We start from the raw sequence: 23,911 nt of genomic DNA on the forward strand, positions 1-23,911 counted from the left end.
TTGGTGGTAACATACATTATGTTATAATTTAGCTATTGAAAAATAGCAGATCTACAAGCTCATAGCGCGCCAACTTGTAGGTCTGCTATTTTTGAAAAATCGTTAAAATGTGCCTCAAATCAAGTCATGATTTTGTTTTAAATTTCAACGTCAGGCCTAAATGGGTTAAGATGGGTTCTGATTGATAACAAGGTTCAAGGTTGTCTTTATTTGTCTCCCTTGGGAGACATGTGTCTTGGAGACGGAGTCACAGCTGCATACAAATAACATAAGAAAAGGAAAAACACCATGAAACACCCAACATACAGAACAGAGATATTGCACACATTCCCTTGATAAAGTGCAACTAGTCAATAAAGTGCATTCGGCGATCTCTGATTGAGCATTTTGATTGACAGGGGAACAAATGAGTGTTTGCCCATGATCTTCCCAGCCATAATTGCTAGCCTACTTATTTGAGATTTGTACTTCACAGTTAGATTTCCAAACCAGCTGGACATACCGTATCTTAAGATTGACTCTATACTAGCTCTGTAAAAGGTCAACATGATATTTACACTGACTCCGAAAAGCCTAACACCGGGGCTCCACCGGGCGCGTCAGCGTCGCGTCTCCGTCACCGTCAGGGAATGTTGATGTTATTGTCATGGACACTAATCGTACTGTGGTCTCCTATGGACCTGTTTGATGTTATGGTCATGGACACTAATCGCACTGTGGTCTCCTATGGACCTGTTTGATGTTATGGTCATGGACACTAATCGCACTGTGGTCTCCTATGGACCTGTTTGATGTTATGGTCATGGACACTAATCGCACTGTGGTCTCCTATGGACCTGTTTGATGTTATGGTCATGGACACTAATCGTACTGTGGTCTCCTATGGACCTGTTTGATGTTATGGTCATGGACACTAATCGCACTGTGGTCTCCTATGGACCTGTTTGATGTTATGGTCATGGACACTAATCGCACTGTGGTCTCCTATGGACCTGTTTGATGTTATGGTCATGGACACTAATCGTACTGTGGAACAACAGTTCAATTCCATGATGGAGGGGATGAAACAGTTCTGCATGCTCTAACCCACCTGTGGTGGTGGTAGTGTGGGAGGCAGCAGACGAGAGGCTGAACACTGAAGCCTGCTGACCGAAGCCTGGAGGAGGAGGAGGCTGCTGACCGAAGCCTGGAGGAGGAGGAGGCTGCTGACCGAAGCCTGGAGGAGGAGGAGGCTGCTGACCGAAGGCTGGAGCAGGAGGAGGCTGCTGCTGACCGAAGGCTGGAGCAGGAGGAGGCTGCTGACCGAAGCCTGGAGGAGGAGGAGGCTGCTGCTGACCGAAGGCTGGAGCAGGAGGAGGCTGCTGACCGAAGCCTGGAGGAGGAGGAGGCTGCTGACCGAAGGCTGGAGGAGGAGGAGGCTGCTGACCGAAGGCTGGAGGAGGCTGCTGACCGAAGACCGACTGCTGACCGAACGCTGGAGTCTGTCCAAACACGGCTCCACTCACCTGGAGGGAGCGGAGCAACGCAGTATATCACAGTTAAAAAATAATAAACATTCATTAATTAATTGCGTTTTCGGCATAGAGAATTGAGGCTTGAATATAGAATATTATTCTAAATACGTATTTTATTGATGGTAATAGTAATGCTCCTAAACATGTATTATATTGATAATAATAAATATTATAATTATTCTTAATGATACCGACCTGTCCAAAAGCTGCTGTGCTGCCACTGCCCGCCCCGAACATAGAGCTGCTGCTCATAGAGCTGCTGCTCATAGAGCTGCTCTGACCAAAGGCCTGGAACAGAATAGATCATTGATTAGTGATCTCTTGGGTCTCCAGACACCGTACAGGAGACACATTGATTAGTGATCTCTTGGGTCTCCAGACACCGTACAGGAGACACATTGATTAGTGATCTCTTGGGTCTCCAGACACCGTACAGGAGACACATTGATTAGTGATCTCTTGGGTCTCCAGACACCGTACAGGAGACACATTGATTAGTGATCTCTTGGGTCTCCAGACACCGTACAGGAGACACATTGATTAGTGATCTCTTGGGTCTCCGGACACCGTACAGGAGACACATTGATTAGTGATCTCTTGGGTCTCCAGACACCGTACAGGAGACACACCTAGAACGCCCAGGACCAAGTATCTTCGTCTTATCTATTAGTAACGCCCGACGCCACAACACAGCCATCAAACAAAAATGTTTGATGTTTGAATTAAACACGGACAAGACACAAGACAGCCGTCTCAATAGTGTGACTGAGGCCTAAGGCTTCGTACACACATATCAGACGAACATGCTCTGTGCTGTCCGTGTTTCATGGCCGCCTCAATGCTTTTCCAATGAAAGTCACGTGGTTTGACCAAACAGTTGTGTGTGATGGGGGGAGGGGGGGGGGGGGGGGGGGGGGGCAATCAAACACAAGTGTTTGGTCAAACCACGTGACTTCCATTGGAAAAGCATTGGGGCGGCCATGAAACACAGGCAGAGCACAGCACAGTTGTTCTTTGTGTGTGTACGAAGCCTGAGAAAACGTACTAGTGACTACGTCACACAGGAAGGAATAACAACAGCATCACTACAACACTGGAGCATGGTAACCTGCCTGGCTCATCGGGGTTGGCGGTTCAGATCCCTGTGGCTGTCCGAACAGCGAGCTCTGACCCAGAGAGGAGGACGCCGTCTGTCCAAAGGAGGGAGTCTGTCCGAACATGGAGGTCCCAGCTGGGCCTGTGTGACACCATGGAGAACATTTATTACAGTATCACACCATTCACAGGCCTGTCACAAGTATTACTTCATCGCCTAATTGCAATTATTTTTTCATGATCGTCAATCGTTTCCAACAATGTCCATACATTTAAAAGAAAGGAAATAGCAGAAATAGTTGATCTACAAGCTTACAACACGTCACGTTGTAAGCTTGTAGATCAACTATTTGCTATTTTGAAGGAAAAAAAATAACATAGAATGTTGCGCAACAGACTCTTCCAGCCTGTGGAGCAATGCGATCGGTTTTGATATCAATAAATCTCCATCCTTTTGATCAATCTCAGTCCTGAGCGCTGGGCGTTACTAATTGAAAGGGCGGAGAACTTCATCCTAAATAGTGCATTTATATAGCGCCTTTATCCAAGGCGCTTTACATAGATTGTGCATTACATTCACCCATTCACACACACACTCATACACCGATTGCGGCGGAAGCCATGCAAGGTACCAACCAGCAAAATCGGGAGAAATTTGGGGTTCAGTGTCTTGCCCAAGGACACTTCGACATGTAGCCAGGAGGAGCCGGGATTCGACCCGCCGACCCATGGATCATTGGACGACCTGCTCTACCTCTTGAGCCCTGTGCGCTCAGGGTGTTAATCGTCAACTTAAAAAATTGTAATAGTGACAGCCCTAACCACTCAGTGTCATTAGCGTTAGGGTGATTTAGGGCTACCTTCCTACCTACCTCCAACAGCTGGTGTGTGTCCCTGCATCATAGCGGACTGTGGGAACATTCCAGACTGGAAGAACGCAGCACTCTGTGGCTGAGAGCCAAACGCAGCAGTCTGTGGCTGAGAGCCAAACGCAGCAGTCTGTGGCTGAGAGCCAAACGCTGCAGTCTGTGGCTGAGAGCCAAACGCAGCGCTCTGTGGCTGAGAGCCAAACGCAGCGCTCTGTGGCTGAGAGCCAAACGCAGCACTCTGTGGCTGAGAGCCAAACGCAGCGCTCTGTGGCTGAGAGCCAAACGCTGCAGTCTGTGGCTGAGAGCCAAACGCAGACTGGAACATCCCCGGCTTGTTGCTGCTGCCGCCACCGCCGGGAACCTGGAAGGCGCCCCCTTGAGGCGAAGCCCCGAACAGACCCCCGCTGGGATTCATTTCACCGAGTCGAAACTAAAGCATTGATGTGTGTCTGTTTGCTCTGTTTGTTTTCTCTGTCTTCTTCGCTGCAGATTCCTGAAGCAGAAACAAAAAAAACACAATCAGGTAAATACATACAAACCACAGAATAAACTAGAACTGCACTCTGTCGAGTGCCTACTTGCTTGTTGCACACAAGTAGGCCAGAAATGGCCTAGTGCGCAAGCAGAGCGTGCAACTACTGTCGACCACTACAAACTGTCAAATCTCAGCTATGTATATGTCATTTGTAAGTTGATTAGCGGTATACTGTGGTTACTTTGCGTATGCCCCGTTTGATGCGTATGTATCGTAGCAGCATAATGACGTCAGGGTATAACTGGTACAACTAGCTCTCAATGATGACGTAATAAAGATGTGGATTAAAGGACCCAATGCCAGGGTGTAATTGGTTTTCGATGGTGACGTAATGACGATATGTTTAAGTGTCGGGAGGATTAAAGGTAATGCCCCCAATGTATGCATGTATGTAATCTGACACCACTGCCATATCAAGCACAAGTAGTCATTATGTCATACGCTGGCACGGCGCATACGCATCAAACGGCGACATACGCATCGAAGCACTGGACGAAAACTATTACTTGCGCGCTCTGCTTGCGCAAGTAATTACTTTCCGTCTGTTTTCACAAATCATTTCTTCTGTGCGGAAAGACAAAACAGTTCTGTTGTGTGTGTTTTGGTGCATCAGATTCACCACAGACACATTGTTTATAGGATCAATATAAAAATAGAAAAATTGCATCATGTACAGTATATTCATTGCATCCCATATACGTAGAGCTTGTAGACCTGCTATTTTCAAAATATATTTGGGTTTTTTATGTTTTTGAGTGGTGTAAACCACTCCTACAACTGGCTTTGTTAGTCTGTGCAGAAGAAATGAGCATGGTTGCTATGTTCACCCTGTTCACCCGGGTGTGATTTCATTATTGAGTGGTGTTAAACCACTCCTACAACTGGCTTTGTTAGTCTGTGCAGAAAAAATGAGCATGGTTGCTATGTTCACCCTGTTCACCCGGGTGTGATTTCATTATTGAGTGGTGTAAACCACTCCTACAACTGGCTTTGTTAGTCTGTGCAGAAAAAATGAGCATGGTTGCTATGTTCACCCGGGTGTGATTTCATTACGTCAGACATGATTTCATTACGTCAGACAGGCTATATAACTACACTACTATTACACTACTCAGTTCACACGGGTGTGCTTTTTTGATTGACAAAGAGATCCATTATTAATGAATTGCATTTTATAGCGCTTTTCCAAGTGCTCAAAGCGCTTTACAATGGTCCATTCATTCATACATTGGGAGGTGAAGCGGCGAACAGTCGACGCCACATTCACACACCACATTCCCACTCACACCGACCGACTCATTGGGGGCAGAGTGGAGTTCAGTGTCGTCTTGCTCAAGGACCCTTTGACATGTGGACAGGAGGAGGAGCCGGGACTCGAACCGCCGACCCAGGGATCATTGGACCACCTGCTCTACCTCCTGAGACACAGCCGCCCTGGAACTATACCAGTGGTTCTCAAAGTGCCCTCTGAGGTCCTTCTCAGGGGGGGGGGGGGGGGGGGGGGGGGGGTCTGTACTGTACTGTGTACACATGGAACCAAATGGACCCTTACAGGTCTGTAACTCTGAGAGTGTAACACATGGAACCAAATGGACCCTTACGGGTCTGTAACTCTGAGAGTGTAACACATGGAACCAAATGGACCCTTACGGGTCTGTAACTCTGAGAGTGTAACACATGGAACCAAATGGACCCTTACAGGTCTGTAACTCTGAGAGTGTAACACATGGACCCTTATGGGTCTGTAACTCTGAGAGTGTAACACATGGAACCAAATGGACCCTTACGGGTCTGTAACTCTGAGAGTGTAACACATGGAACCAAATGGACCCTTACGGGTCTGTAACTCTGAGAGTGTAACACATGGAACCAAATGGACCCTTACAGGTCTGTAACTCTGAGAGTGTAACACATGGACCCTTATGGGTCTGTAACTCTGAGAGTGTAACACATGGAACCAAATGGACCCTTGCGGGTCTGTAACTCTGAGAGTGTAACACATGGAACCAAATGGACCCTTACAGGTCTGTAACTCTGAGAGTGTAACACATGGAACCAAATGGACCCTTACAGGTCTGTAACTCTGAGAGTGTAACACATGGACCCTTATGGGTCTGTAACTCTGAGAGTGTAACACATGGAACCAAATGGACCCTTGCGGGTCTGTAACTCTGAGAGTGTAACACATGGAACCAAATGGACCCTTACAGGTCTGTAACTCTGAGAGTGTAACACATGGAACCAAATGGACCCTTACAGGTCTGTAACTCTGAGAGTGTAACACATGGAACCAAATGGACCCTTACAGCTCTGTAACTCTGAGAGTGTAACACATGGAACCAAATGGACCCTTACAGGTCTGTAACTCTGAGAGTGTAACACATGGACCCTTATGGGTCTGTAACTCTGAGAGTGTAACACATGGAACCAAATGGACCCTTGCGGGTCTGTAACTCTGAGAGTGTAACACATGGAACCAAATGGACCCTTACAGGTCTGTAACTCTGAGAGTGTAACACATGGAACCAAATGGACCCTTACAGCTCTGTAACTCTGAGAGTGTAACACATGGAACCAAATGGACCCTTACAGGTCTGTAACTCTGAGAGTGTAACACATGGAACCAAATGGACCCTTACAGGTCTGTAACTCTGAGAGTGTAACACATGGAACCAAATGGACCCTTACAGGTCTGTAACTCTGAGAGTGTAACACATGGAACCAAATGGACCCTTGCAGGTCTGTAACTCTGAGAGTGTAACACATTGTATTCTATTATATGTCTGTGTCATGCCATTGACTACTGATGAAAATCAGCACTGTTGCTAAACTCCGAATATGTTGACATTATATCAGCCTGTCTGTCCACTAATATTTTAATTAGCACATACTGTCAATTAGACAGACAGACAGACAGACAGACAGACAGACAGACAGACAGACAGACAGACAGACAGACAGACAGACAGATAGATAGATAGATAGATAGATAGATAGATAGATAGATAGATAACACAACACAACAACGTGTGTGTTTGTGAACACAGCTCGTCATTTAAGGTATTTTAAGGCCCCTTAACGTTATAACGTGAATTCTCTGACGTGTGAGACTCATTTCAAAGTGTTGCACCAAGTGAACCGCTTCATTAATGTCATAATGTCATAAAGTGTCATAATTAAACAATAAGTTAAATCAAGTAATCAACCACTTACTGTTATCCGTTTAGCCGTTAGCAGGTCAGCCTTCTTCTTCTTCTTCTGGCGCACAGAAAAAAAACTTTGTTTACACTCAGTTCCGGTTCCGGTCCGGTCCGTCTATGTTTTGGTCTCGGCTGGAATCCGTTCCGCTCTTCATTTAGTTCCCACCTCTTTAAATCTGTCGACATTTTATTTTACCTTTACTGTTTGGCCTAAAAGGCAATAAAGTACCTTAAGTCATGGTTTACGGAGAATCACGTGGTTTAGTGGCGTCACTGCACTGCAGTGGTTCTCAACCAGTGGTCCGGGGACCACCAGCGGTCCTTGAGGGGGTTCCAGGTGGTCCGGGGACCACCAGGGGTCCTTGAGGGGGTTCCAGGTGGTCCGGGGACCACCAGGGGTCCTTGAGGGGTTCCAGGTGGTCCGGGGACCACCAGGGGTCCTTGAGGGGGTTCCAGGTGGTCCGGGGACCACCAGGGGTCCTTGAGGGGGTTCCAGGTGGTCCGGGGACCACCAGGGGTCCTTGAGGGGGTTCCAGGTGGTCCTCATGCAGATAAATGATGGAGGGTTGGTAACCAAATAGACCCTTATTAGATCTTTTACTCTTGAGAGTGTAAAATGAAACAAAATTTGGTTTTATTTTACCTCAAGAGTTAAATTATTGTTAAACATCTGCATTACTTAATTTACAAGAATCTACACAATTAGAGAATGTAGAAGGATTGTTATTTTGATCAAGGTTTGCCTGTTATCTCTCCACATCAATACAGAATGGGATTGTGGACAAAATATTATCCAGCGATAACATTACATGAATAGTTTTGGGTCTGAGAGGCTAATTGTCATCAAAATGTGGTCCGTGGCTTAAATCAGTGGTTCTCAAACTTTTTCACGTCAATTAAGGACCCCCAAATTGACACTAATTAGCCTGCGGAAATTATATTCCAGGGACCAGTGATTCTCAACCCGTTTAATTTCAAGGACCCCCAGTTTGACATTAGGCTACGGAACCAACGCAAATAAAATCTGTGTACAAACTATTACTGTTTCCTTTGAAGGGAAAAAAGTACCTCAAGTCACGGTTCTCGGAGATTCACGTGGTTCAGCGGGTGGGCGTCATGATGGGCGTGGCTCTGAGGGCTGAGGATCAGTTCACTTTGCACGTTCCTGTTCCGGTCTGAGCCGGAAACAGAACGTTCATGTATGTGTAGCTGTTATAAAGCGGATACAGTAGGCGGGGCCTGGACCGGATGTGAGCCTGGAGTGATGAATAGAAACCACACAGATCTAGAGGGTGGACAGCAGTCAGTGTTGCCAAGTCTGCTTATTATAAGCATCGATCTTTGGCTTGTTTTCATGGAAAGTAGTTTGTCAAGTTCACATTAAAAAAAAATATATATATTTTTGTTTTCACTAGTAACTTAGAAGTACTTAATTGTCCCCAACCATGTACAAAATCTGTTTTGTGCCGGGGAGATCCCCGGGAAAAAAATAATTCCGCTCCTATGCCACTAAAATCTGGAACGCCCTGCCAACAGCCATTAAGACATGTGAATCCCTAGACTCCTTCAAAGCCGCTCTCTAAGAGCACAGGTCTACGGACGGCTGCAATTTGAAACTGGCCCCCGTAAATAAAGTCTGAGTCACTCCCCGGCCGCCCCGCTACGCCCCCCCGCCCCGCTACGCCCCCCCGCCCACCACCTCTTTCTCCCCGTACTGTACTATAGGCCTACATGTTTTTACCTCTTTTACTTTCTTTATATGAATTTAAATGTAACCATTATGCATACTGGGAAATAAATAATTCATTCAATCAATCAATCAATCAATCAATTGGGTTGTTAGAATATTTCAAGTATTCGAAGTATCAAATAATCCACTGTTTTAAGTTAAAAATAAAATAAAATAAAAATATTTAAAAAAACAAAAAAATAAATAAGTAGTGCTCTTGAAGATGTTTTTTCAAATAGGCTTAAAAGTGGTTGCTTGTTTCTCTCCCAGAATGTGGCAACAGTGACAGTCTGACAGTAGGCTATATTGTCAGTACATGTTACAGTATTCTATGCATGTGTGTGCGCGTGAAGCCAGGAGTTATATCCGTGTGACAACTTTATACAACTATATTATACTACATTACCCCACACTGCTCAGGTAACAACCACTATACTTAATTTATTCATATTCATTTATTACTGTATTTATGGCTGTTGATTTGTTTTATGGAATGTGCTTTTACATTTTGGATGTCAACTATAAACACAAACAGCTGTATACACAGCTGTAAGGATCTGTACACATTCAATCAGCGCTTTCAACAATATCACAATCATCTTTATTGTCACATCACAGTTTTACACGTAAAAAAGTGGGTTTTTGTGCATATAGTTTGGCTCTATTATTATTATTATTATTATTATTATTATTATTATTATTATTATTATTATTATTATTATTATTATTATTATTATTATTATTTCAATAACTGTGGGAATGTACAAATGGAACCGGGCGAGTCCCAAAAGAAAAATAAAAGAAAACATGACTACATCATGCATCAAAAGCAATCAACAAACTATACTATAAAAACGGATCAAACATTGGCCAAATTGTCAAATAACATGAAAGAGGAAAATCTTTTGAAAATAGCCGATCTACAAGCTCACATCACAGCGCAAGTCTTGTTGTAGATCGGGTATTTTCAATAGGCAATAGGCTAGGTAAACGGTAGGCCTACAGAACGCACATCACATTATTGCATGTTTTTAATGGTGTGATGTAGTTCCTAGATGGCCCAGTGGGGGGCGCTGCAGCGCCTAGAAGCTGCTCAGCAGGAGCAGGTGAACCAGATGTATGAGACGATGAACTTCCCCATGGAGGTGAGACACTACCTGTCTCACTGGATGGAGACGACAGACTGGTAGGTACCTGTCTCACTGCTTATACCTGTCTCACTGCATAGACACTACCTGTCTCACTGGATGGAGACGACAGACTGGTAGGTACCTGTCTCACTGCTTATACCTGTCTCACTGCATAGACACTACCTGTCTCACTGGATGGAGACGACAGACTGGTAGGTACCTGTCTCACTGCTTATACCTGTCTCACTGCATAGACACTACCTGTCTCACTGGATGGAGACGACAGACTGGTAGGTACCTGTCTCAATGCTTATACCTGTCTCACTGCATAGACACTACCTGTCTCACTGGATGGAGACGACAGACTGGTAGGTACCTGTCTCAATGCTTATACCTGTCTCACTGCATAGACACTACCTGTCTCACTGGATGGAGACGACAGACTGGTAGGTACCTGTCTCACTGCTTATACCTGTCTCACTGCATAGACACTACCTGTCTCACTGGATGGAGACGACAGACTGGTAGGTACCTGTCTCACTGCTTATACCTGTCTCACTGCATAGACACTACCTGTCTCACTGGATGGAGACGACAGACTGGTAGGTACCTGTCTCACTGCTTATACCTGTCTCACTGCATAGACACTACCTGTCTCACTGGATGGAGACGACAGACTGGTAGGTACCTGTCTCACTGCTTATACCTGTCTCACTGCATAGACACTACCTGTCTCACTGGATGGAGACGACAGACTGGTAGGTACCTGTCTCAATGCTTATACCTGTCTCACTGCATAGACACTACCTGTCTCACTGGATGGAGACGACAGACTGGTAGGTACCTGTCTCAATGCTTATACCTGTCTCACTGCATAGACACTACCTGTCTCACTGGATGGAGACGACAGACTGGTAGGTACCTGTCTCACTGCTTATACCTGTCTCACTGCATAGACACTACCTGTCTCACTGGATGGAGACGACAGACTGGTAGGTACCTGTCTCACTGCTTATACCTGTCTCACTGCATAGACACTACCTGTCTCACTGGATGGAGACGACAGACTGGTAGGTACCTGTCTCACTGCTTATACCTGTCTCACTGCATAGACACTACCTGTCTCACTGGATGGAGACGACAGACTGGTAGGTACCTGTCTCACTGCTTATACCTGTCTCACTGCATAGACACTACCTGTCTCACTGGATGGAGACGACAGACTGGTAGGTACCTGTCTCACTGCTTATACCTGTCTCACTGCATAGACACTACCTGTCTCACTGGATGGAGACGACAGACTGGTAGGTACCTGTCTCACTGCTTATACCTGTCTCACTGCATAGACACTACCTGTCTCACTGGATGGAGACGACAGACTGGTAGGTACCTGTCTCACTGCTTATACCTGTCTCACTGCATAGACACTACCTGTCTCACTGGATGGAGACGACAGACTGGTAGGTACCTGTCTCACTGCTTATACCTGTCTCACTGCATAGACACTACCTGTCTCACTGGATGGAGACGACAGACTGGTAGGTACCTGTCTCAATGCTTATACCTGTCTCACTGCTTATACCTGTCTCACTGGATGGAGAGGACAGACTGGTAGGTACCTGTCTCACTCTCACTGTATAGACACTACCTGTCTCACTGCATAGACACTACCTGTCTCACTGGATGGAGAGGATAGACTGGTAGGTACCTGTCTCACTGCTTATACCTGTCTCACTGCATAGACACTACCTGTCTCACTGGATGGAGAGGACAGACTGGTAAGACCTGTCTCACTTACATAGACTGGTAAGACCTGTCTCACTTACATAGACTGGTAAGACCTGTCTCACTTACATAGACTGGTAAGACCTGTCTCACTTACATAGACTGGTAAGACCTGTCTCACTTACATAGACTGGTAAGACCTGTCTCACTTACATAGACTGGTAAGTAATAGAGAAAATACCGCATTGTACCGAATATAAGAGCACTCTGATTATTAGACGACTCCATTTTTCAAGAGTCAGTTCAGTGTAAACAGAACATTGAACGTCAAATAGTCTATAGGCCCTGATTATGATACCACCCCGTTGTTTAGGATATTTACATTGGGGGAAAAATATTATATCTTATATTCAGCACAATAGGGTACATTATCAATGATCTTATGTGTTTGTTTGTTTGTTTGTTTGTTTGTTTGTTTGTTTGTTTGTTTGTTTGTTTGATTGATTGATTGATTGATTGATTGATTGATTGATTGATTGATTATCCAGGGGTGTGCCAGCAGAGAGTGAGAGCACAGCCAGAAGTTATTTAATAATTAATAATAATAATAATGTTCTCCAGGGGTGTGGCAGCAGAGAGTGAGAGCACAGCCAGAAGTTATTTAATAATAATAATAATGTTCTCCAGGGCTGTGGCAGCAGAGAGTGAGAGCACAGCCAGAAGTTATTTAATAATAATAATAATGTTCTCCAGGGCTGTGGCAGCAGAGAGTGAGAGCACAGCCAGAAGTTATTTAATAATAATATTAATAATAATAATGTTCTCCAGGGCTGTGGCAGCAGAGAGTGAGAGCACAGCCAGAAGTTATTTAATAATAATATTAATAATAATAATGTTCTCCAGGGCTGTGGCAGCAGAGAGTGAGAGCACAGCCAGAAGTTATTTAATAATAATATTAATAATAATAATGTTCTCCAGGGCTGTGGCAGCAGAGAGTGAGAGCACAGCCAGAAGTTATTTAATAATAATAATAATGTTCTCCAGGGGTGTGGCAGCAGAGAGTGAGAGCACAGCCAGAAGTTATTTAATAATAATAATAATGTTCTCCAGGGCTGTGGCAGCAGAGAGTGAGAGCACAGCCAGAAGTTATTTAATAATAATAATAATGTTCTCCAGGGCTGTGGCAGCAGAGAGTGAGAGCACAGCCATAAGTTATTTAATAATAATATTAATGTTCTCCAGGGCTGTGGCAGCAGAGAGTGAGAGCACAGCCAGAAGTTATTTAATAATAATAATAATGTTCTCCAGGGCTGTGGCAGCAGAGAGTGAGAGCACAGCCAGAAGTTATTTAATAATAATAATAATGTTCTCCAGGGCTGTGGCAGCAGAGAGTGAGAGCACAGCCAGAAGTTATTTAATAATAATATTAATGTTCTCCAGGGCTGTGGCAGCACAGAGTGAGAGCACAGCCAGGAGTTATTTCCATGACCTCCTGCTCCAGTTGGACGCGCTGCGAGAAGGCTTCGTCCTGGAGAACAACATCCTGCAAAGACCCAACTTTACCAGGATCAGAAATGACTTACAGGTAATAACATGTTATACCTGTTATTAACATGTTATACCTGTTATTAACATGTTATACCTGTTATTAACATGTTATACCTGTTATTAACATGTTATACCTGTTATTAACATGTTATACCTGTTATTAACATGTTATACCTGTTATTAACATGTTATAACTGTTAATGTGTGTGTGTGTGTGCGGGGGGGGGGGGGGGCTGATATGATTATATTATTGAAGTATAATCAAAGAAGGGGGTCTGCTTATGTAAACAAACACATATAAAGCAGCACGTATGTACAGTAGGCACATAATGTGAGACCAAATGATACAACTTATTCCTTTATTTGTCAGACATTTTTCCAGGAGGATCCGCTCTACATGGCCTCCGTCATCTACAGCTGTCTGACCAAGGAACGAGACATCCTGTCTGCCGCCACACAGGTCTGTCTGTCTGTCTGTCTGTCTGTCTGTCTGTCTGTCTGTCTGTCTGTCTGTCTGTCTGTCTGTCTGTCTGTCTGTCTGTATGTCTGTCTGTCTGTCTGTATGCTACAGAGTTTAAAACACTGAAACTCAACTTAAAATGCACATAGTGTAGTATAGTAAATCTCCCCTCCTCCCCAGGAGAACGGTGTAAACAGCGCCAACCCCAGGCTGGAAGCAGGACAGCAGATGGACGCCATGATCGCACAACTGAGAAAGCTGCTTCAGGTCACACACACACATACACACACACACACACACGCACGCACGCACGCACGCACGCACGCGCGCACACACACAATACATTTTTATAGTCATAATGGGTTAAGAGAGGATCAATTATATGAAGATATTAGTTTTAAAATGAGTGAAATGGTATTCTGAGTAAAGTGGGTGCTGAACAGTTAGTTCAACTAGGAAAAGGCAAGGAAGCAACCATGCAGGTGCTCAACAGAGACGTTCAGGTAGATACAAGATATAAAAATCACACCCGTGTGAAGTGAGGGGTGCTAATATATTAAAGTCTAACTCATGTTGATTAGGTGATGTAATGGTGAAGTAAAACAAACGGTGTCAACACAAACATTAAACGCCATTAACAATAAAGAGACAATATGACATAATGAGGCACATTATGACGTAAATGTTCCCTTCATTGTCAATTTACAAAACAAAAGACAAACATTAAACCTGTGTATAGGAGGGGCTAGCACCCCTCAAAAATAGTAAAAAGGTGCTCCTGGGATCAGCCGGGATAAAACATCTATAGAAAAAGGCGGATATCCGAGCACACCAAATAGTTGAAAAGGAGGACAACTTTATTGAAGCAACATGTTTCGACCTATACTGGTCTCTATGATGAAGGTCGAAACATGTTGGTAAGGTTTTCCTCCTTTTTAACTATTTTGTGTGCCTTTTTTCTATAGAGTTAGTTAAACTAGTTGTACGAGTTATAGCTATAATATTCTTGTTTTCTTCTTACAGGAAGTAGAGTCCGTTTTGGACAAACAGGAGGAAGTGGATTCCAGGATAAAAAGCTTCAATGATCAAGGTAAACAAAGACAAAACATGTTTTGTGTTATAAAGAGGAGTGTGTGTGCATGTCTCGTACCTGGATTTTAACTACATGCAGCACATCAAAGCAAGACTCAGGGGGCACGGTGGCAGTCGGTAGTGCTGTCGCCTCACAGCTAGAAGGTCCTGGGTTCCATTCCCACAGTCGGTAGTGCTGTCGCCTCACAGTTAGAAGGTCCTGGGTTCGATTCCCACAGTCTGTAGTGCTGTCTCCTCACAGCTATAAGGTCCTGGGTTCGATTCCACCCTCACATGTTCTCCCCGTGTCCCCTAGGGTAGGTACCCTCACATGTTCTCCCTGTGTCCCCTAGGGTAGGTACCCTCACATGTTCTCCCCGTGTCCCTATAGGGTAGGTACCCTCACATGTTCTCCTCGTGTCAGCTAGGGTAGGTACCCTCAAATGTTCTCCCTGTGTCCCCTAGGGTAGGTACCCTCATATGTTCTCCCCGTGTCCCCTAGGGTAGGTACCCTCACATGTTCTCCCCCCGTGTCCCCTAGGGTAGGTACCCTCACATGTTCTCCCCGTGTCCCCTAGGGTAGGTACCCTCACATGTTCTCCCCGTGTCCCCTATAGGGTAGGTACCCTCACAAATACATGCAGTAATCCTGGTCTCTAATCTGCCTCTGCGCCTGATGGAGGGGAAAGGAACTGGTCGGAATAACGTGTTCCTTCCACACGCTACGTCCGGCCGAGGAAACTCCACTGTCAGGTGGAAAGAAGCAGCTTGGACTCCTCATGTATGGAAGGAAGTCCGCTGTTCGGGGTGTTAACACTTAGACTGCGGGATTAATTCAGCAACATTCTACTGTGTGTGTGTGTGTGTGTGTGTGTGTGTGTGTGTGTGTGTGTGTGTGTGTGTGTGTGTGTGTGTGTGTGTGAGAGTGCGTGCGTGCGTGCGTGCGTGCGTGCGTGCGTGCGTGCGTGCGTGCGTGCGTGCGTGCGTGCGTGCGTGCGTGCGTGCGTGCGTGCGTGCGTGCGTGCGTGCGTCCACAGTGGAACAGCTGAAAGGCTCAGCCCTTCCTCAGACATTACTAAATGAACAACGCTCCATCCAGGATGACTTCGACTCCCTGAGTGCGGCTGCCACCAAACAGGTGTGTGTTTGTTTGTTTTCACGGTCAAGGACCACGCCACCAGATTAAGAAGTTTAACCACTTTTATTAACAAAAATATGAATGCATGAAACGATTAACGAAACGAATAATGAACGGAAACGAAGCTGGTCATCAGGTCATTTAACACATCCCATCCATAGGACGTCTGGAAACGTCCTATGCATCCTCAATGATACCAGGCGAGAGAAGAATATTCTGCATTTTTTCCTGTTTTGAATTTTTGAGTCGGACTCTCGGCCACCGTACGCTTCGCTCTACGGTCATATTAGCGTCCCGTTCACCAGCCTGTTAGCGCGGCAGAAAGAATGCCTCGTCTCTCCTAATCCAGGGCACTCTCTGTGGTTTAGGTCATACAGGGGCCTCGTATCTGCTAATCAGGGCGCTCTCCGTGGTTTTGATCTGATGGATATACTAGCGCTTCAATTCTGCTCCTCATCCGCCTCTCGTTCAAAATATGAACGCTTTTTGGATCATGTATCGTATAAATGAAATCGAGAGCAAGGTAAGCTAGCAAAATATCAAAATATTTCTCTGTGTGTTTTCCGGATTGTTTCCGAGGGGGGGTTCAGAGTAAAAGCGGCCATGTCTTTCCGGCACCCCAGAGCTCCTATTTTGAAGGAATCCTGGGAATGATTGTGTCAAGGTGGGGAGGCTTCGGGGATCCCACGGGCACGACAAACCCCCCTTAGGGACCTGTAAAGAAGGAGAGGTCAGAGAGGGAGTAGGATTAGAATTAGGGTGGGATTAGGGATGAGCAGAGGGAGAACCGTGGGTTGGATGGGCTTTTATACGGGTGGAGGTGACCCGTTGGCTGGATAGGAGGTCTCTTGATAGGAGGGTGATTGCATTGTGTGTGTCTGTCCTGCAGGTGGCAGCGCAGCAGATTGTGAACCTCCTCCAGCTGGCTGAGCAGACGGTTGAAACGCTAACGAGCGAGGAGCTTCCTCTGTGGCGTCGCAGGCAGCAGAGAGCCTGCATCGGAGGGCCGGATAACACCTCCCTGGACCAGCTGGAGACATGGTACCCTACAATACCCTCTGTACCCTAAAATAACACCCTAACCTACCCTCTGTACCCTAAAATAACACCTCCCTGGACCAGCTGGAGACATGGTACCCTACCCTACCCTCTGTACCCTAAAAAAACACCCTAACCTACCCTCTGTACCCTAAAATAACACCTCCCTGGAGCCCCTGGAGACATGGTACCCTACCCTACCCTCTGTACCCTAAAATAACACCCTAACCTACCCTCAGTACCCTAAAATAACACCTCCCTGGACCAGCTGGAGACATGGTACCCTACCCTACCCTCTGTACCCTAAAATAACACCCTAACCTACCCTCTGTACCCTAAAATAACACCTCCCTGGACCAGCTGGAGACATGGTACCCTACCCTACCCTCTGTACCCTAAAAAAACACCCTAACCTACCTTCTGTACCCTAAAATAACACCTCCCTGGAGCCCCTGGAGACATGGTACCCTACCCTACCCTCTGTACCCTAAAATAACACCCTAACCTACCCTCAGTACCCTAAAATAACACCTCCCTGGACCAGCTGGAGACATGGTACCCTACCCTACCCTCTGTACCCTAAAATAACACCCTAACCTACCCTCTGTACCCTAAAATAACACCTCCCTGGACCAGCTGGAGACATGGTACCCTACCCTACCCTCTGTACCCTAAAATAACACCTCCCTGGACCAGCTGGAGACATGGTACCCTACCCTACCCTCTGTACCCTAGAATAACACCCTAACCTACCATCTGTACCCTAAAATAACACCTCCCTGGACCAGCTGGAGACATGGTACCCTACCCTACCCTCTGTACCCTAAAATATCACCCTACCCTACCCTCTGTACCCTAAAATAACACCTCCCTGGACCAGCTGGAGACATGGTACCCTACACTACCCTCTGTACCCTAAAATAACACCTCCCTGGACCAGCTGGAGACATGGTACCCTACCCTACCCTCTGTACCCTAAAATAACACCCTACCCTCTGTACCGTAAAATAACACCTCCCTGGACCAGCTGGAGACATGGTACCCTACCCTACCCTCTGTACCCTAAAATAACACCCTACCCTCTGTACCGTAAAATAACACCTCCCTGGACCTGCTGGAGACATGGTACCCTACCCTACCGTCTGTACCCTAAAATAACACCCTAACCTACCCTCTGTACCCTAAAATAACACCTCCCTGGAGCCATGGTACCCTACCCTACCCTCTGTACCCTAAAATAACACCGTACCCAACCCTCTGTACCCTAAAATAACACCCTACCCTACCCTCTGTACCCTAAAATAACACCTCCCTGGACCAGCTGGAGACATGGCACCCTACCCTACCCTCTGAACCCTAAAATAACACCCTAACCTACCCTCTGTACCCTAAAATAACACCTCCCTGGAGCCCCTGGAGACATGGTACCCTACCCTCACCCTCTGTACCCTAAAATAACACCCTAACCTACCCTCTGTACCCTAAAATAACACCTCCCTGGACCAGCTGGAGACATGGTACCCTACCCTACCCTACCCTCTGTACCCTAAAATAACACCTCCCTGGACCAGCTGGAGACATGGTACCCTACCCTACCCTCTGTACCCTAAAATAACACCCTAATCTACCATCTGTACCCTAAAATAACACTTCCCTGGACCCCCTGGAGACATGGTACCCTACCCTACCCTCTGTACCCTAAAATAACACCTCCCTGGAGCCCCTGGAGACATGGTACCCTACCCTACCCTCTGTACCCTAAAATAACACCTCCCTGGACCAGCTGGAGACATGGTACCCTACCCTACCCTCTGTACCCTAAAATAACACCTCCCTGGACCAGCTGGAGACATGGTACCCTACCCTACCCTCTGTACCCTAAAATACATGGTACCCTAGTGCCTGACCACCCTAAATACATGATACCCAAACTAACCCCATAGCCTAAAATACATACCCTAAAAGCTCACAATGTGCTTCCCTGTGTGCACGTATAGCGTAGGTGATACGACTCCCATCCTGGCTGTGTCCTGGTCGGCCTCATCTTTCTCTCTCTGACCTTGTCCGTGTGTGTGTGTGCGTGCGTGCGTGCGTGCACGTACGTGCGTGCGTGCGTGCGTGCGTGCATGCGTGCGTGCGTGCGTGTGTGCGTGCGTGCGTGCGTGCGTGCGTGCGTGCGTGCGTGCGTGCGTGCGTGCGTGCGTGCGTGCGTTCGTGCGTGCGTATTCTGCAGGTTCACGGCGGTAGCAGAGTTGCTCCTTCAGTTGCGTGGGCGTGTCCAGAACAAGCCTTCCTGTGTGCAGATCATCCACGGAGAGGACTTCACCCGACAGCTGCTGCAGAAGATGCAGTTCCTTCTGGAGAAGCTTCTGGAAAAGTACCTGATGCTAATTACAGACACTGACGCACACATAACCACACGCACACATAACCACACGCACACACGCATATACATGTAGGGGCGGCGGTGGCTCAGGGGTAGAGTGGCCCGCAAGTTTCCCGGTTCGATCCCTGTGGGCTCCCCCAGAGTTAGTGTGGAAGTGTCCTTGAGCAAGACTCTGAACCCCTAATTGCTCCCGATGTGCTGGTTGGTGTCTTGCATGGTTTCCTCCGCCATCTGTGAATGAATGGGTGAATGTAAGGCACAACCTATGTAAAAAGGTGCTATATAAATACACCATTCAACATGTGTGTATTTAGACTAAAATGTGTGTATTTAGACTATATAAATGTGTGTATTTAGACTATATACATGTGTGTATTTAGACTATATAAATGTGTGTATTTAGACTATATAAATGTGTGTATTTAGACTATATACATGTGTGTATTTAGACTATATAAATGTGTGTATTTAGACTATATAAATGTTTGTATTTAGACTATATAAATGTGTGTATTTAGACTATATAAATGTGTGTATTTAGACTATATAAATGTGTGTATTTAGACTATATAAATGTGTGTATTTAGACTATATAAATGTGTGTATTTAGACTATATAAATGTGTGTATTTAGACTATATACATGTGTGTATTTAGACTATATAAATGTGTGTATTTAGACTATATAAATGTGTGTATTTCCAGAGCCCTGGTGGTGGAGAGACAGCCCTGCATGTCCTCTCTGCCTCATCGACCGCTCGTTGTGAAAACTAAGACTCAGTTCTCTGTCAAACTCAGGTGAGTTTTACACACCTGGAACCATCAATGATTACTATAATAACACCTGGAACCATCTATGATTACTATAATAACACCTGGAACCATCTATGATTACTATAATAACACCTGGAACCATCTATGATTACTATAATAACACCTGGAACCATCTATGATTACTATAATAACACCTGGAACCATCTATGATTACTATAATAACACCTGGAACCATCTATGATTACTATAATAACACCTGGAACCATCTATGATTACTATAATAACACCTGGAACCATCTATTATTACTATAATAACACCTGGAACCATCTATTATTACTATAATAACACCTGGAACCATCTATGATTACTATAATAACACCTGGAACCATCTATGATTACTATAATAACACCTGGAACCATCTATGATTACTATAACAGATGTTTCCAGAGGTGCACACTACACTGTACACATCTGGAACTATGACTCTATATAGTATATATACCGTACACATGTGGAAACATCAGTTTATACATATGTGACCAGATTTGACTGAGAGCCTTCAGCCTGCCATCACGTAAAATCCAGCTTTTCACCAGAGGAGAAAAACTTATTTTTCTCTTTTTTTTTATCCAAAATGAGTTAATAGCACAGGCAGACTCTTCACATACTAGAGCATGTCTGAAATAAGTATCAGAGCTGAAATTGACATGTAAATATGAAATAAAAGCTTAAACATGTAGCTAGGTGTAATGTTAGAGACCACAGAAGACATGTAAATATGAAATAAATGCTTAAACATGTAGCTAGGTGTAATGTTAGAGACCACAGAAGAAGACATGTAAATATGAAATAAATGCTTAAACATGTAGCTAGGTGTAATGTTAGAGTCCACAGAAGACATGTAAATATGAAATAAATGCTTAAACATGTAGCTAGGTGTAATGTTAGAGTCCACAGAAGACATGTAAATATGAAATAAATGCTTAAACATGTAGCCTTTTTTCTCAACTCGCTGTTTCTCTGTAAGACATTACTCTATAAGCCATAACTCCAAAACTGGTGGGTCAAACTGAACAACCAATATGTCAATTTGAAGCTATGATTCCCTGCTTTCACACACATGACATGAAAAAAATTAATTCAAAAAAATAAATATATATACTCATCTCACTGTGTTCAGGTTTCTGGCCAACCTCCGTGACCTCAGGTATCATCTCAGAGTGGAGGCAGTTCTCAAGGAGTAAGTGAACAACATCGTCTACGTTATCCTAGTTTAATTGATTCATTATATTCATGACAATATTGTTTTATATTTCTAACGTGTTATTTGTGTTTTTTGTATCCACAGCAGCAGTGTTAAAGGGTACGTCTGTTTAAAATTAATACATATATGCTGTACTGCAGTGCACTGCACTGCACTGTACTGTACTGTACTGTACTGTACTGTACTGTACTGTACTGCACTGTACTGTACTGTACTGTACTGTACTGTACTGCACTGCACTGCACTGTACTGTACTGCACTGCACTGTACTGTACTGTACTGCACTGCACTGTACTGCACTGCGCTGCGCTGCGCTGCGCTGCGCTGCGCTGGCTGCGCTGCGCTGCGCTGCGCTGCGCTGCGCTGTACTGTACTGTACTGTACTGTACTGTACTGTACTGTACTGTACTGATTGTGTTAATTAGCCGTTACAAGTGTAATTAAGTTCCAAATATCCTCAGGTTTCGCAAATTTACCTTCGAAAATGGAGTCCAAACCAAAGTCCTGGATCTGGAGAGCCCTGGCGGGGGCGGGGGCCTGGTGGCGGAGTTCGGACAGACTTCAGATTCACTACTGGTGAGAACAACGACTACTCTATTCACTACTACTCTATTCACTACTACTCTATTCACTACTGGTGAGAACAACGACTACTCTATTCACTACTACTCTATTCACTACTGGTGAGAACAACGACTACTCTATTCACTACTACTCTATTCACTACTGGTGAGAACAACGACTACTCTATTCACTACTGGTGAGAACAACGACATACGATTCATTCACTACTGGTGAGAACAACGACATACGACATGATTCACTACTGGTGAGAACAACGACATACGACATGATTCACTACTGGTGAGAACAACGACATACGACATGATTCACTACTGGTGAGAACAACGACATACGACATGATTCACTACTGGTGAGAACAACGACATATTCACTACTGGTGAGAACAACGACATACGACATGATTCACTACTGGTGAGAACAACGACATACGACATGATTCACTACTGGTGAGAACAACGACATACGACATGATTCACTACTGGTGAGAACAACGACATACGACATGATTCACTACTGGTGAGAACAACGACATATTCACTACTGGTGAGAACAACGACATACGACAACGTTTCATTCACTACTGGTGAGAACAACGACATACGACATGATTCACTACTGGTGAGAACAACGACATACGACATGATTCACTACTGGTGAGAACAACGACATATTCACTACTGGTGAGAACAACGACATACGACATGATTCACTACTGGTGAGAACAACGACATACGACATGATTCACTACTGGTGAGAACAACGACATGATTCACTACTGGTGAGAACAACGACATATTCACTACTGGTGAGAACAACGACATACGACATGATTCACTACTGGTGAGAACAACGACATATTCACTACTGGTGAGAACAACGACATACGACAACGTTTCACTACTGGTGAGAACAACGACATTCACTACTGGTGAGAACAACGACATACGACAACGTTTCACTACTGGTGAGAACAACGACATACGATTCACTACTGGTGAGAACAACCACATACGACTGGATTCACTGCTGGTGAGAACAACGACATACGACAACGTTTCAACTAAACATAGGATTCACTACTGGTGAGAACAACGACATACGGTTCATTCACTACTGGTGAGAACAACGACATACGGTTCATTCACTACTGGTGAGAACAACGACATACGGTTCATTCACTACTGGTGAGAACAACGACATACGATTCACTACTGGTGAGAACAACGACATACGACAACGTTTCATTCACTACTGGTGAGAACAACGACATACGACAACGTTTCATTCACTACTGGTGAGAACAACGACATACGACAACGTTTCAACTAAACAGAGTAGTGATTCACTACTGGTGAGAACAACGACATACGACAACGTTTCAACTAAACAGATTCACTACTGGTGAGAACAACGACATACGACAACGCTTCAACTAAACAGGATTCACTACTGGTGAGAACAACGACATACGACAACGTTTCAACTAAACAGATTCACTACTGGTGAGAACAACGACATACGACAACATTTCAACTAAACAGGATTCACTACTGGTGAGAACAACGACATACGACAACGCTTCAACTAAACATAGGATTCACTACTGGTGAGAACAACGACATACGACAACGTTTCAACTAAACAAAATGTTGCTAAACCAGTAGAACGGAAGAAATTAAGCACACGCACACAATTTACAATTTAGGCATTTATCAGACGCTGTTAATCCAGAGCGATTTACATTAAGCAAGAACAAAAAGCATGGCAATACATCAGGCGCTCTTAATCCAGTCCCATTCACTACATAAAAATCACACCCGTGTGAACTGAGTGGTGCAAGGTCTTATAT

General features: G+C 45.0%; 2 protein-coding genes across 3 annotated transcripts in view; one reads left to right on the forward strand and one right to left on the reverse strand.

Annotated features, from left to right (window-relative positions):
• Positions 1-7,362, reverse strand: part of mcm3ap (minichromosome maintenance complex component 3 associated protein) — a 67,769-nt gene extending 60,407 nt beyond the window's left edge. For both annotated transcript variants that reach the window (XM_079507727.1, XM_079507726.1), the window contains exons 1-5: positions 7,227-7,362; positions 3,482-3,971; positions 2,627-2,751; positions 1,710-1,802; positions 1,091-1,505 (exon numbers count right to left, since the gene is read on the reverse strand). In XM_079507727.1, the coding sequence (XP_079363853.1) occupies positions 1,091-1,505; positions 1,710-1,802; positions 2,627-2,751; positions 3,482-3,893 (1,045 nt within the window). In that variant the 5' untranslated portion in view covers positions 3,894-3,971; positions 7,227-7,362. The remainder of the gene's footprint in view (positions 1-1,090; positions 1,506-1,709; positions 1,803-2,626; positions 2,752-3,481; positions 3,972-7,226) is intronic.
• A 2,711-nt stretch (positions 7,363-10,073) lies between these two features.
• Positions 10,074-23,911, forward strand: part of LOC306927742 (signal transducer and activator of transcription 1-alpha/beta-like) — a 33,751-nt gene continuing 19,913 nt past the window's right edge. Inside the window, exons 1-12 of the mRNA XM_079507584.1 lie at positions 10,074-10,128; positions 13,238-13,382; positions 13,716-13,805; positions 13,986-14,072; positions 14,829-14,895; positions 15,914-16,014; positions 16,904-17,055; positions 19,286-19,429; positions 20,143-20,235; positions 21,394-21,453; positions 21,562-21,576; positions 21,939-22,053. Of these exons, the coding sequence (XP_079363710.1) occupies positions 10,082-10,128; positions 13,238-13,382; positions 13,716-13,805; positions 13,986-14,072; positions 14,829-14,895; positions 15,914-16,014; positions 16,904-17,055; positions 19,286-19,429; positions 20,143-20,235; positions 21,394-21,453; positions 21,562-21,576; positions 21,939-22,053 (1,116 nt within the window). The 5' untranslated portion in view covers positions 10,074-10,081. The remainder of the gene's footprint in view (positions 10,129-13,237; positions 13,383-13,715; positions 13,806-13,985; positions 14,073-14,828; positions 14,896-15,913; positions 16,015-16,903; positions 17,056-19,285; positions 19,430-20,142; positions 20,236-21,393; positions 21,454-21,561; positions 21,577-21,938; positions 22,054-23,911) is intronic.

Source organism: Electrona antarctica (genome assembly GCF_951216825.1).
Source record: "Electrona antarctica genome assembly, chromosome: 8".
In the NCBI taxonomy this organism is placed as follows: domain Eukaryota; kingdom Metazoa; phylum Chordata; class Actinopteri; order Myctophiformes; family Myctophidae; genus Electrona; species Electrona antarctica.